The following is a 15344-nucleotide window of genomic DNA, read 5'->3' as shown; positions in this document are numbered from 1 at the left end:
GAGGGATGAGACATGTACCAGATGATCCCTGCCTTTTTTTTCCTTTATTCACTACTTCAACAGATATTTGTGGGGTGCATACTACAGGGGTTCTGCTGTAGGATTCCCGGGACCCCTCAGTAAACCTGGGCTTCATGTGTGCTGGGTTGTTAGGGTCACACGTGATGTGCTTTCTGTGCCTTTCAGAACCTTTGACTACCGTGAGGAACCGCAGAGTGCATGGCCCTGCCACCAGCACTTTGCACGTTCTCTGGGACCACGCGGAGGGAAATCCTGGTCAGTACAAGCTCGTCTCTGCACTAACAGCAGGTGGTCCGGAGGAACTGGTCATTATTTCCTATAGGGAAGAGTGTGTACTAGTTTCAGCTGTAGCTTGCAAAGTGGCGCTCAAGAGTTAACCAGCTTACTGTAGCACTGAACGAGTTCATGTTCCTTCGGTAGAACGTGAAGGAGGGTAGTTGGTTCGGGCCTTAGAGCCTGGGTGATGGGGGCTTTCGGAAGACTGGGGCTGGGGAGTCGAATCATTCCAGGGACTTTTCAAGAAGGAGTGAGGGCATGTGTAGGTAAGTCTTCATCAACTCTTAACAACAGTTTGTATGGGGTACATCCTTAGCTCCCAGTATTACAGAACCTGCTTCTTGACTTGGCCTTGAGTTAATATTTTGAGTGTTTTATTGTTCAATGTATTATTTCTCATGCAAGGTTTTCAAATCAAGTACTTTACATTTTATTAAAATCTTCAGATGCCGATCCCTGGGAATACCAATGATGCCATTCTTAGGAGTGTGCAGCTGGATGCCCTGTACACCATTACAGTGGTTCCCCTTTATCCTGAGGGTGATGGAGGGCGTACACCAGACACTGGAAGGACATGGAAGTAAGAAGGCAGAAAAATGTAGCGTTTTCATGATGCATTTTGCTTTTTAGTATAGTGTAAAGTTTAAAGTGTAAAGAAAATTTGGGGAATTCATTACGATGGAATAAAAATGTAACAATTACCCATAGTTTACCTCCCAACTCCCACCAGTTGTTAATATTTTAGTGTATGAAATACAAATGTATGACATTCTTCTGAAATAACTTCAGGATTCTTAAGTGTGTATACAGTTATCAGTATTCTCTGTCACTGACAAAAAGTTCATGAGCTTTGCTTTGTGCTTGATAGATTTGTGTGAAGCAGTGTTTTGTCACTGGCTTTCAGTGTCAGTTGTTGAAATCTGTTGGTCATATTAATTGATAGCACATGTCTGCTGATGAAGTGCTTTTTGGCTTTGAAAATTTGTGTGTGTTCATTTGCTATTGACATTTTGAGAAACCAGTTTATAGCGGTTTTACAGTTCTTTGCAGTATTGTTTAAAGGCTTTGGTGCATACCTCTAAATACTATTTGGCTTAAAAACATACGTGCTGATGGCTTAAAGAAAGCAAGTGTGGATGCCTTCTTTTGGCAACAGATTAGTGGTCTAGAAAAACGATGTTATTGCTAAACTGGAGTTTGGAGTTAATACATGAATTTAATTTGCATGTCTTTCTAAGTTCCTTTTGGGGCAGTTAATTGAGAACTGAGTGTATCTTTGATTTGTCCCTATGTTTGCCTTTTCTTTGAATCACAGAAGACATTCAGTGTCTGTTGAATGAGAAGAAATGAATGATTGAAACCAGCTAACCTAGCTGCCCGGATTAGATGGGCGTCCTCGGATGTTGTCAGTTCTCATTTAGAGGCGGAGATAGTAGAATCCTCTTGTCTCTCTCTCCTTGACCTGTGCTGGAAAGCTGCAGCTGCTTTTCCAGTTTCTTGCCCTTGTCCTTGTCCCTTGTCCTTTTTTGGCCAACCCAAAGTACTACTACTTTTACTCCCTTGTTTTAATTGGCAACAACTTAGCGTCTGTAGAGACCAAGGCCCTAGTTGGCTGTTTGGCTAAGTTTGGGTTCGGAGGGTTTTCATCTGCTTTTGTGTGTAGATAATTCAGAGTTTAAGGACGACAGTGTTTTATCCTGCTGCAGAGCGGAAGTTCGGGAGGAGTGATAACAAATGCTCGACACGTGTAAACAGATGTAAGAAATGTGTGTTGGCTTTTCTTTCCTCAGTGGTGGGAAGACTGGCCAGAGATGTCCAAGTGTACAGTCCGATGCCAAACAGCCGGGCCGTTGGCTGGACCCCGCCCCTGGCCAGTGCAACAGCACTGCGTGTGTGTGCTCCCCTGGCTGGCACAAGGCCCCCGGAACCTGTAAGTACTGTTGTCATCGCAGAGCTGGCAGAAGAATTTTGTAGACTTTACGGCGCCTCCTGCTGTGGTTGTGGTGCAGGGCAGTAGATGAGTTGGTGTGGCCCTGGGTCACATGCACTCATTTCCTAATGAACTTAGTCTCGTGTTTGTGTCATGCTTGGGAGCCTGTGAGAACACAGGCCACAAACATGCCCACATACAGTGCTTAAGTGATTGCTTTTGATGAATTAAATCATAAGGGTATTAACTAACTGTAGGGTTAGTAAGCAAAAATGAATTTGGGGAAAATGCAAATTAGCTCTATATGGGTTAAAAAAACCCAGTAGTAAATGCAAGTCATTGATTGACCTTGTCAGTACGCGCTTTCATTGTAACACACATGTCTTTGTTTGGAACCTACCTGAGTTTTGCCTTCACTGGCTCTTAACAGATCGCCCATCTATCTTGGTACTATTCCGTTTTCTAAGTGGATTAATAATACAGAGAGCAGAAATTACTAATTTGAGTAGGGAGAGTATCAGAACACGTGAGGGAAAGTAAATTTATGAGACTTTACAAGAAGAAGCAGGGACCGTGAACAAAGATAAACAGACACTGAGCCTGTTCCAGTGTCGATTTGCACCCTTGTGTGCGGCAGGGCATGTTCAGACAACACTGCCCTTGGCCATCGCATGGAGTAGCTCTCCATTTTAATAAAAAAATCTCTCCCTGAGTAGTGTAGTGTACGTGTACGTGTCTCTAACATTTGGGATGCTTTGGGGTCACTGTCGTAAACCCTGGATGTTGTATGTGAGAACCTTCCCCAGGAACCTAAATGGGAGGTTGTTGAAGTTGCTAAGGGTCAAGTGTGGACTGACATTTAGTGGAGAGGGAATTTCTGAGGGTAAAGTGCATCTAACGCTGTGGCCTGGGCGGATGTCACAAGGTAGCACAGAGGTTGGCTTCTGCTGTGTCTGGGCTCAGCCCTTTGCTATAAACGCTATTATGCTGACTTTAATAAGAGACTCGGTAAGCATTCGGGTTGTCATCAGACAGAATTTGTCATATCCTTCCGTTCCAGATGTGGTGCCAGGAAACACCCACACGGGGCACTTGGAGCAGCTGATTCCAGACACACCCTGTTCTGTGAACATCATTGTGCTCCACTCGGATGGAGAGGGGAATCCCAGCCTCGGCCGGGGCCAAACACTTGAGGCTGAAATCCTTTCCACCCAGTTCCCTTGTGGACTCAGTGAGGAAGGCTGGGCAGGTGAGGGAGGGGTGCTGAAAGCTGCCTCCACCTTGCGCAAGTGAGGGGAGGCCTGGCGCCCATTTCTGCCCGGGTCCCCTGTGTTCACATTTAGGCTGAAGGCCCTCTGGGCTGAGTGAGTGTCATTGGGCCATTGTCTCATCTGGGACCTGAGTTAAGGAGAGGTTTCTTCCCTCCTTTTGCCCTGTGTTGGGTCTTCTCACCAACTGGGCACTTTGAAATGTGAGGGCTTGGCCTGTTTCATTCAGCAGGAAGTAGTCAGGGTAGTTGAAATCCCTTTCTCTCCCAGTCTGTGCATTTAGGTTCCAGCCTAGGCTCTGTCTAGGGAAGTTCAGCACGTAACCGTAGCTCTGAATGGAGCACTTTCTACTGTTTACAGGTCCACGTGAGAAAGGTAGGAGATGCGGATTTTATCACAGGGGAGGAAACACCCCAGAGAGTGGTGAAACCCCTGGGTGCAGTTACTCTGACCTGCATACAGTTCTTTTATACCCCTCCCTTCACCCCCATGTCCACCATGCTCACAGACAGGCCACTAACTCTATTGTGTTTTATTTATTTAGGACCATGAAGTGGACCGAGGAATCTGAGTCTTTAGAAGAGACAACCAGCAGCCTCTCCATACCCTGGGATCACGCTGATGGGCCAGTTCAGCAGCACAGGATCATTTTTTCTCCCACCGTTGGTGACCCAGTCGATGAATATGTGAGTCTGATACTGTTTATTTGAGCATTTTGTAACCTGTTGCCTGGTTGGAGGGTGGAATTAAGATTTCTTCTTTAGAAAGTGCTGTGATGACTGTTGAGCCCTATCTTCTTGTGTGACACTGACAGTGTCCTGTGTCTCTTGTGTGACAGTCACATTTTACATGGTTTCTCTGACCTGGGGATGGTGACGTAGGGCTGTGCTTGGTGGTGCAGTGGGGGCCAAGACTGAGGTAGGAGACCTGGAGCCCCCACTGGAAGTCCTGGACCCGGGACCCTACCCCACAGCAGGGGTCACTGTCTACTCCCTGGTGGTCCTCCCTCCTGGCCTCCTGTCCTGGGGTCCTGCTGGGGTCCTCTCACCTGGCCCTGCATCAGGTGAGTTGCCTTTCAGGAGGTCTGTCAGCCTCCTGGGCTTATTTTTCTTCATAGTGCCTGCTACTTCCCTGTTGGTTCTTTGTGTTTTCTTACATTGATTTGAAGACTTATTTTTAAAATTTGTTACCCGGAGCCACTGGACATCTGACCAGGGGCAGTGTGGTGCGCGAGTGCCAGCTGCACAGAGAGGCCGATGTTGGGCCCCTGCTGGCCTGTGCACAGCGCCTCACAGCCTGGGCTGGACCCAGCCTGGCTGGGAAGACCTCACAGCCTCTACAGGGTGGCCAGGCCAGCCCCATGAGGCCTGAGGCATTTTTTTAAATGTGGTAAAAGTTAATCTTGTATTGGGTCTTTTCTCCTGTGGATACACTTCCTGGTCTGGTGTTTGCAGGTTAATTTAATTTTGTTTGTTTCTTGCTCATGCAGAATACAGTTGATTTTATATACTGATCCTCAATCCAGTAACCATGCCTTAATTCACTTCCTAATTGTGAATGTCTTTGGATTATGGTGGATTTTCCATGCATATAATAATGCCATGCACACACGACAGTTTTCTTGCTTAAAATTTGATCTTTATGTCTCCTGTTTTGCTGCTGCTGTTACTGCATTATTATCCTGACAGTGTCTTCAGTACAGTATCTCTAATAGAAGGTGTGAAAGCTGGCATCTGGTCTGTTTACAGAGAAATTTCTTTCAATATTTGCACACTAGTTGTATTGTTTGTTACTGTACTGAGTCCAGACTCATTCTGCTCACTGCATGACAGGCCAGTAAATCAGGAGACAAGTTGTTGGGACAAGGAATAGCAACTTGAGAAAGCTGGCTGACCCAGAAGATGGCAGACTGATGTCCTGGAGAACCATCTTCTCCAAGTCAGAATTCAGGCTCCTTTTCTACTAAAAAGGGGAAGGGGAATGCTTGGTTCTTGCAAACTTGTTGGTGTAGAAATTCTTTGTTCTTGGAATCCTGTGTTCTTGTAGCTGTCCATGTGGATCAGATCATGGTGTCTCTGTAAACCTCCAACCAAACAAATGTTATTGTCTGTATTGCAACTTGTTATCTTTATATGAATGAAAATGTGTTAATATCCTTAAAGGTCAGAGCCTTGGGAACAGGCTCTCCTGTATAATTCAGGCTACTGGCAACATTGTTTTGCAAAAGCTGCAAAGCTGGCAAGACTAAGTCTAGGAAACAGCACAGGGTTAAAGCCAAAGTAACAGATCTAATGTGGAGTCAGATTTGTTCTTTTTTTTTCCATTATCAGTTCACTTAGATGATCAGATTCAGGAGGTTGCTTTCTTTCCTTTTATTTTCTTTCTGGTTCATGCTTCTCTGAGTGTGTTTCTTCTTGTCTTGATTCTAAATATTATTGGACTCATCGTGCTCACTCACGTTGGATCAGTTTTTGTATTTACTTCCTCTGATGTCACTTTGCATTCCTGTCTAGTAAGAAAACAGTTTTCAGTCTATTTCCTTCCAAAGAATTTGAACAATACTGTGAATGGAATTTCTGTTGGTAAAGCAATAAAGATGGCAGTCTTTATTAGAGATCTTGTACCTCAGAGGGAGGAGTAACTACAGCTGAAGCACCTGGGTAATTGCAACTGCCTACAGGACCTGCCTGCACAGTTGCAGATTTCTGTAAAGGGGAATGGAATTGTCACTTTTGTTTCTGAACAAAAGGCAAAAACTTTGCTGTCTTTTTGTGTTCCTCTCCCGTGCTGTTTGCATTTTCTGGGACTGCTGAATGTGTGATTCCTGTACTTGGGCACCTGGAGTCTTGAAAATTAATGCCTGGTGCAGGATGCCTTCTCTTTATTTTCACGTTGCTCATCCTAAAGTGTTTGCACTGACTCATCAGGATGGGGTGTTAGTGCGGACACATGTTACTGTGCAATAGAGTAAGCCCGTCCCTGCCACCCTGCCTTCCTCACCAACTCCAGGAATTGCAAGAATAGGGCCCAAAATATATTTTCTTACAGAACCACAATTAGTTGCTCAGAGTTAATGATAGCAGCCTTCCTTTATGTAGCAAAACAAAACAAACACGTGTATCAAACCCTCAACACTTCTAATGAGCTGATTCTGGATGTGCTGTTCTTCATTTAAGCTTCATTTAGCTATTTTTATTTAGCAGGAAGATGCCTAAGAACAATGGAGTGTCTGCATTTTATCTTGTGCAGAGACCAGAGCGAACTTGTGTTGATGCTGTTACTGTGGCTTCTGTGGCCTATGCTCCCACTGTGCTGTGACCACTGCCTGTCTTCCTTGTATTTATTCATCTTATTACAGTTTTCAAAGCATCGTTAACCCTGTTCTTTCTCAATACAATTTTGCAGGATAGGAAATGCAGGTTTTCATACTCTTAAGTTTTATATATAACTGAAAATTGAAGTTCAGAGACTTGAAGTGGCCAGGACCAGAAGTGATTAGGTAGTAAGATGTGGTCTAGTAGGGTGAAAATCAGTCTGTACTTTTGCTCTGGTTTCAAGTTTTAGCTACTTGAAAGACGGGTCTGAGTCCTGGCTCTGCCACTGGCTGTCTTGGGAACATTGCTTAACTTCTCCAAGCCACGGTTTCATTCTCTATAAAATTATCTGTGATACAGGTCTTTTTACAGTTGATTGTCTTGTGAGTAAGATAAAATGAATTAAACCCGTAGTATAATGATCACCAAAGGAAGTGTCCAGGGTTACTATTATTACTGTCGTCGTTAAATTTTCACATTATCCCAAATTGCACAGTGCTCTTGTTTGCTTTATATTGAGATACAGTAGACATATAACTATATATTAGGTTAGGGTAAACAACATAATGACTTGGTATTTTTATATATATAATGAAATGATTACTACAGTAAGTTTAGCTAACTTTCATTATTTATATTCACATGCTTTTTTTGTGCTAAGACTCTACTCTGTTAGTAACATCAGATGTTTTGGGTGTTAGTGTTACTTAGTCACCATGTTGTGTATGTGTCATGACCCTGTGTTACTTATTTTGTAAATGGAAGTTTGTATCCTTTGACCCTGTTCAGCAGTGTTGCCCGCTCCTCCTTGCCACACCTTGCATCCACTAGTCTGTTCTCAGGATCTATGAGCTCCTTTGTGGTTTTGTCTTATTTTAGTTTCCACCTGTAAGTGAAATCATGCATGTTTATCTGTCTGATTTATTTCATTTATCATAACGCTCTCAGGGCCAATCCACGTTGATACAAATAGCAAGATTTCATTCTTTTTAATGACTTAGTGGTATTTTGTTAGATATATGCATGCAATGCGTGCCAGACTTTCTTTGTCCATTCATCCAGTGATGGACACTTCAGTTGTTTCCGTGTCTTGATTATTGTAATTAGTGCTACAGTGAAGATGGGCATGCAGATCTCTCAAATTTGTGTTTTCATTTCTTTCAGATAAATAAGAGTGGGATTGCTGGATCATACAGTAGCCCTATTTTTAATATTTGGGGGAACTTCCATGTTGTTTTACATTGTGGCTCCACTAATTTACGTTCCCGGCAGTCCCAGGTTTCCCTTTTCTCTGTGTCTTGCCAGCACTTGTTTATGTCTTGTCTTTTTGATAATAGCCATCCTAACACATGTGAGGTGATACCTTGTTGTGGTATTGATTTCTGTTTCCCTGATGACTAGTGATACTGGTCCTTTTCATGTTTTAATCAGATTGGGGTTTCTGTGTTGTTGTTACTGAGTTGTAGGAATTCTTTATATACTTCGCATATCAGCCCCTTTCAGTTTTATTATTTACAGTTCTTTTCTCCCATTCAGTAAGGTACCTTTGCATTCTATGGTTAATTTCCTTTCCTGTGTGGAAGCTTGGAAGCTTGATGTAATCCTACTTGCTTATTTTTAATTTTGTTTCCTTTGCTTTTGGTGTCAAATCCAAAAATGTACCACCAAGATTGATGTCAAGGAGCTTCCTGCCTATGATTTCTTAACAGTACTTTTATGGTTTCAGGTCTTACATTCAAGTCCTTCGTGTATTTTGAGTTGACTTTTGTCAAGATAGGGGTCCATTTTCATTCTTGGGCATGTACTATACAGGATTCCCCAAACCGTTGAGTGAAGAAATTGTCCTTTCCCCATTGTATATCTTGGCTCCCTTGTCATAAATTATTCATGATATGTGCATGGGTTTATTTATGAGCTTTATTCTGTTCCATTGATTGATACATGTGTCTGTTACCAAGCCAAGGCCATATTGTTGTGGTTGTTTTCACTTTGTAATGGAAGTTGCTGTTTTACAGTTTTGCTAAGAGTTACTTTCATGACTAGTCAATGAATTTTATTAAATACCTTTTTACATTTATCCTAGTTAATCATTATAGTCTCATTGTGCTTTTCTGCTAATTTATATTTATTTTTGAATCTTAACCAGTATTGCATTTTCTAATATAGTCTACTATTATTCTGTTATGTTTACATAATGGCTTAACTCATGTAATAATATTTTGTTTGAATATATACAGCATAGTCCCTTAGTTATATATATATATATATATATATAATATATATATATATATATATATTCCTTTTCATACTTTTTCATTATGGTTTATTACAGGATATTGAAAAAATTTCCCTGTGCTATGCAGTAGGACCTTGTTTTTTTATTTATTTCATATGTGATAATTTGTATCTATAGTAGTTTGTATCTTCTCATCCCAAATGTCTAATTTATTCCCCTGCCTGCTTTCCACTTGGTAATCATAAGTTTGTCTTTTATGTCTGTGAGTCTGCTTCTGTTTTGTAAATAAGTTCACTTGTGGCATATTTTAAATTCAACATAGAAATGGTATCATACGGTGTTTGTCTTTCTCTAACCAAGTTAGTATAATCTCTAGGTCCATGCATGTTGCTGCAAATAGTATCATTTTATTCTTTTTCATGGCTGAATAGTATTCTAGTGTGTGTATGTATAAAATATATGTATATATAAAACACTTCTTCTTTATCCATTTATTTGACAAGGGTCATTTAGGTTATTTCCATGTCTTGGCTATTGGAAATAATGCTGCTTGAACTTTGGGAGGCATGTATCTTTTTAATTTAGTGTTTTCTCTTGATAAGCCCAAGAATGGAATTGCTGGATCACATGGTAGCTTTATTTTTAGTTTTTTAAGGAATTTCCATACTGTTTTTCATAGTGGTTGTACCAAGATGCAGTCCCACTGACAGTGTAGGAGGGTTCCCTTTGCCCATTGTCTCCAGCATTTCTTACTTGTAGGCATTTTGATGATGGCCATTCTGACTCATGTGAGGTGATGCCTCATTGTAGTTTTGATGTGAACCTCTCTAATAATTGCCAATGTTGACCATCTTTTCATGTCATGTGCCTGTTGGCCATTTGTAGTTTTCTTTGGAGAAATGACTGTTTAGGTCTTCAGCCTGTTTGGGGGTTTGGGTCATCTGTTTTGTTGTTGTTATTGAGTTTTATGTGCTATTTGTATATTTTGGAAATTAAGACTTTTTTGGTCACATTGATTGAGAATATTTTCTTCAGTTTCATAGTTTATCTTTTCATTTCTTTATGGTTTGCTTTCCTATGCAGAAAAGCTTGTAAGTTTGATTAGGTCCCATCTGTTTTTTGTGCTTTTATTTCTTGCCTTGGGAGACTGATCTAAGAACACATTGCTACAATTTATGTCAGAATGTTTTGTCTATGTTCTCTTTGAGGAGTTTTATGGTATCATATCTTATATTTAAATCTTTAAGCCATTTTGAGTTTATTTTTGTGTATGGTATGAGGGAGTGTCCTAACTTCATTGATTAATATGCTGCTGTCCAGTTTTCCCAACACCACTTGCTGAAGAGACTGTCTTTTCTCCATTGTATATTCCTGCCTCCTTTGCCAAAGATTAATTTACTGTAGGTCTGTGTGTTTATTTCTGGGCTCTCTGTTCTGTTCTATTGATCCATATGTCTGTTTTTATGCCAGTACCTCAGTTTTTATTACTGTAGCTCTGCAGTATTGTCTGACGTTTGGGAGGGTTATTCCCCCAGCTTCAGTATTTTTCTTAAATACTGCTTTGGTAATTCTGCATCTTTGGTGATTCTATATAAATTTTAGGATTATTTGTTCTAGTTTTGTAAAAAAAAATGTCCTGGGTAACTTGATAGGGATCACATTAAATCTGTAGATTGCCTTGGGCAGTATGGCCATTTTAACAATATTAATTCTTCCAATCCAAAAGTATAGGGTATCTTTCCATTTCTTTAAGTCATCTCTAATTTCTTTAATCAGTGTTTTGTTGTTCTCCATATATAAGTGTTTCAGCTGCTTGGTCAGATTTATTCCTAAATATTTTATTGTTTTGGATGTGATTTTAAAAGGGATTGTTTCTTTACTTTCTTTTCCTATTTCATCGTTAGTGTAAAGAAATGCCACTGATTTGTGCATGTTAATGTTGTATCCTGCCACCTTGCCGAATGTTTTTGTAGTTCTTCTCTGTCCTTCTTGTTTTATACTCTTCCCTTATGGTTAGTTGATTTTTCTTTATTGTTATATTTGTGTTTTCTCTCACTTGTTTTTGCATATCTGATTGTTAAGTAATTATAATTTAAGGTCGTATAATTTCTAAAAGGTCTACTGTTTTACTCCCCCCTCTTTTTTTTGTTTTGTTTTTCTTTTTGATTTTATTTTTTACATCCTCATGTGCCTTGTGTAAGTGTTTACTGTAATTACAGTTTTTTTGTTTTGTTTTTGTTTTTTACAATTTTTGTCTTTTAGTCTTTGTAGTGACTTATTTAGGTGGTTGATTGACAGCCATTGCTTCATTTTTGCCTTTAAAGTGGGACTTCCCCCTTCACATAAGTTCTTATTTCTTGTTCTTTTGCACATAAAGAAAAGCTTTTATTACTATTTTTTAACATTTTTTATTGAGTAATAGTCATTTTACAGTGCTGTGTCAAGTTCCAGTATAGAGCACAATTTTTCAGTTATACATGAAAGTACATATATTCATTGTCACATTTTTTTCACTGTGAGCTACCACAACATCTTGTATATATTTCCCTGTGCTATACAGTATAATCTTGTTTATCTATTCTACATTTTAAAATCCCAGTCTGTCTCTTCCCACCCCCCAACCCCTTGGCAACCACAAGTTTATATTCTATGTCTATGAGGCTGTTTCTGTTTTGTATTTATGTTTTGTTTTTATGTTTTTGTTTTGTTTGTTTTTTTAGATTCTACATATGAGCGATCTCATATGGTATTTTTCTTTCTCTTTCTGGATTACTTCACTTAGAATGACATTCTCCAGGAACATCCATGTTGCTGCAAATGGCGTTATGTTGTCGACTTTTATGGCTGAATAGTTTTCCATTGTATAAATATACCACATCTTCTTTATCCAGTCACCTGTTGATGGACATTTAGGCTATTTCCATGTCTTGGCTACTGTAAATAGTGCTGCTATGAACATTGGGGTGCAGGTGTCATCCTGAAGTAGGGTTCCTTCTGGATATGTGCCCAGGAGCAGAATGACTGGGTCATATGGTAAGTCTATGCCTAGTCTTTTGAGGAATCTCCATACTGTTTTCCACAGTGGCTAAGAAAACCTTTTATTACTTCTTGTAAAGTCAGTTCAGCATTGATGAACTCTTAGTTTTTGCTTATCTGAGAAGCTCTTTAACTGTCTTTCAATTGTGATTAATAACTTTGCTGAGTAGGTGGCCTAGATTCTAGGTTTTCCCCCTTTGAGTACTTTAAATATATCATGGCTGTTCCTTCTGGCCTGCAGTGACTGCTGAAAACCAGCTGAAGGGCTTCCATGAGCCCACCTCTCCTCGTGACTACAGTGAAACCACAACTGACTGCTAAACAAGCATTGAAAAAAAGACTAGAACCTAGCAAAAAAGATCTTCAACTGGAATCATAAAGAGAGAACCACAGCAGGATGGTAGGAGGGGCATTCTTACGATATAATTAGGCCCGTACCCCCTGGGGTGGGCTTACCCACAAGCCGAAGAATAAATCACAAAGACCCTCCCACAGGAGTGAGAGTTCTAAGCCCCGTGTCAGGCTTCCCACCCTGAAGTCCCGACATTGAGAGGAGAAGCAGACCCCGGGACACCTGGTTTTGAAGGCCAGCAGGGCTTAGCTCTAGGAGCCCCCTGGGACTGGGGGAGACAGAGACTTCATTCTCTTGGGAAGCATACACACAATCTCATGTGCGCCAGGTTCAAGGGCAGAGGCAGTGATTTCATAGGAACCTGGACCAGACCTGCCTGCTTGCTTTGGAAGGTCTCCTGGGGACATAGGGGAAGGCTGTGGCTCACCCAGGGGGGCGTAAAAGCTGGTGGCTGACATTCTGGGCGTGTTCATCTATATGAGCTTTCCTGGAAGCTGACATTTTGTTTGGATCATTAGCACCAAAATGTAGCCGCACCCAACAGCCTGTAGGGAAGCCTCAGGCCAAACATACTGGGTGGGAACACAACCCTACCCATCAGTGGATTTCCTGAGACAAATACACCTCTGTACACAGCCCTACCCACCAGAGGTCCAGAAACAGGCTTCACCCAGCAGTGGGCAGGCCCCGGCTCCTCCTGCCAGGAAACCTGCATAAGGCTCTAGTCCAGCCTCCTCCAGCAGGGGCAGATACCAGAAATAAGAAAACAACAATCCCACAGCCTGTGGAAGGAGCTCACAAACACAAAGCAGATTCTACACTGGGACTGGCCGGACCCTGGCGCTTGGGTGACAAGAGAGGAGTGTGCTTCTCAGACACATAGGTCGTCTCCCACAGAGGGCCACTTCTCCAAGGTTGAGAAACATATAAAAATACAAATAGAAAGACAAAATGAGGCAGCAGAAGAGTATCTCCCAGGCCAAGGCACAAGATAAAATCCCAGAAGAAGAAATATGATGAGGAGATGGGCAATTTATCTGAGAGTTTAAAGTAATGATGGCGAAGATGTTCAGAGAACTCAAGAGGAGTATAGATGCACAGAATGAAGTTTTTAGCAGAGTTGTAAAATATAAAGAATACCCAAACAGAATTGAAGAATAAGATCACTGAAATGTATAACACACTAGAAGGAACCAAGAACAGACTAAATGCGGCAGAAGAATAGATCAGTGAGCTAGACGACAGGTTAGTGGAAATCACTACTGCAGAGAAAAAAGAAAAGAGAATGAAAAGAAATGAGGATAGTATAAGAGAACTCTGGGACATCATGAAGTGCTCTAATACTCACATTATAGGAGGCCCAGAAAGTGAAGAGAGAAAGGACCTGAGAAAATTTTTGGAGAGAGAATAACCCAAAACTTCCCCAACTTGGGAAAGGAAATGTCGCCCAAGGCCAGGAAGCGCAGAGTACCACACAGGATCAGCCCAGAGAGGAACACACACCAAGGCACATGGTCATCAAACTGACAAGGATGAGGAGAAAATATTAAAATTAGCAAGAGGAAAGCAACAAAATGACACACAAAGGAGCTCCCATAAGGTTGTCAGCTGGTTTCTCAGCAGAAACTCTACAGGCCAGAAGAGAGTGGCATGACATATTTAAAGTGATGAAAGAGAAAAATTCACAGCCAAGAATACTCTATCCAGCAAGGCTCTTGTTCAGATTTGATGGAGAAATCATAAGCTTCACAGATAAACAAAAGCTAAAAGGATTCAGCACCACCAAGCCAGCTTTATAGGGAATGTTAAATGGCATTCTCTAGTCATCAAACGACAAGAAAAGAGAACAAAAAGAAGGTGAGGGGGGAGGACATACACAAGATTGCTGTGGCTGTTCGGGGTCTTTTGTGGTTCCTTATAAATTGTGGGATTGTTTGTTCTAGTTCTGTGAAAACTGTTGTGAGTGTTTTGACAGGGGTTGCACAGGATCTATAGACTGCTTTGGGTAGTGTGGCCATTTTGATAGTGTTGATGCTTCCAATCCAAGAGCACAAGGTATCTCCATTTCTTTGTGTCATCTTCATTTTACTTCATCAGTGTTTTGCAGTTTTCACAGTATAGGTAACCTCCTTGGCTAAGTTTATTTCTAGGTATTTTGTTGTTTTTGATGCAATGGAAATGTTTATGCCTGTTACAAAATTCTGGTTCTTGAAGTGAGGGGGGAAAAAAAGTGAATGAAAGGCTACAAATGGCAAAGTATCCTTCTCTTTTATGGGTGGGTTGTATTCCGTTACATATATATGGCACATCCTCTTTGTCCGTTCGTCTGTTGTGCGCTTGGGGTGCTTTGTGTCTTCGCAGTCGTAAATAGTGCTGCTGTTAATAGTGGGGTGTGTGTGTCTTTTTGAATTAATTCTTATTTTGTGGTTGGCTTTGTTCCTTTAATAATAACTATGTAAGGTTAAAAAGCTAAAGCTCTAAACCTTCTTAGAGACAATGAACAGTGCATATATGTAAATTGAAAACATGTGCAGTAAAAACAGCTGATAGGCTCATGAGGGATTTCCTTTTCTGTGACACTTTCCTCTTCTCTTGCTGCCTTTAGAATTCTGTCATCTTTCAGTTTTGCTTTCTGAGTGATGACATGTCTTGGTGTTGGTTTGTTTGAGCTGATCCCGTCTGAGACTCTGATTCCTGTGCCTGGGATACCTGTTTCCTTTTTCAGATCAGGGAAGTTTTCAGCCATCATTTTTTCCAGTGTTTTCTCAGCCCTTCTCTCTTTCCCTGCAGGGACCTCTATAATGTGAGTGTTACTATGCTTGAGCTGTCTCAGAAGTCCTTTAGACTCAGGTAACATGCTTTTTCTTCCTGCTTTTCTGATTGGATGTTTCTCATTATTCTAACTTCCAGA

The 15344-nt window shown here is 41.1% G+C and overlaps 1 protein-coding gene across 4 annotated transcripts in view; it reads left to right on the top strand.

Annotated features, from left to right (window-relative positions):
- The window catches only part of LOC107035079 (uncharacterized), a 144316-nt gene that overhangs the window by 88606 nt on the left and 40366 nt on the right, over window positions 1–15344 (top strand). For 2 of the 4 annotated variants that reach the window (XM_072953192.1, XM_072953193.1), the window contains 4 exons: window positions 187–276; window positions 744–877; window positions 2088–2227; window positions 4040–4181. In XM_072953192.1, the coding sequence (XP_072809293.1) occupies window positions 872–877; window positions 2088–2227; window positions 4040–4181 (288 nt within the window). In that variant the 5' untranslated portion in view covers window positions 187–276; window positions 744–871. The other 2 variants (XM_072953194.1, XM_072953195.1) reach the window with 2 other exon arrangements.

The sequence above is a fragment of the Vicugna pacos genome, chromosome 32 (genome assembly GCF_048564905.1).
Source record: "Vicugna pacos chromosome 32, VicPac4, whole genome shotgun sequence".
Classification (NCBI taxonomy): domain Eukaryota; kingdom Metazoa; phylum Chordata; class Mammalia; order Artiodactyla; family Camelidae; genus Vicugna; species Vicugna pacos.
The sequence above is the reverse complement of the archived record's forward strand: the minus strand, read 5'-3'. Positions and strand labels throughout refer to the sequence as shown.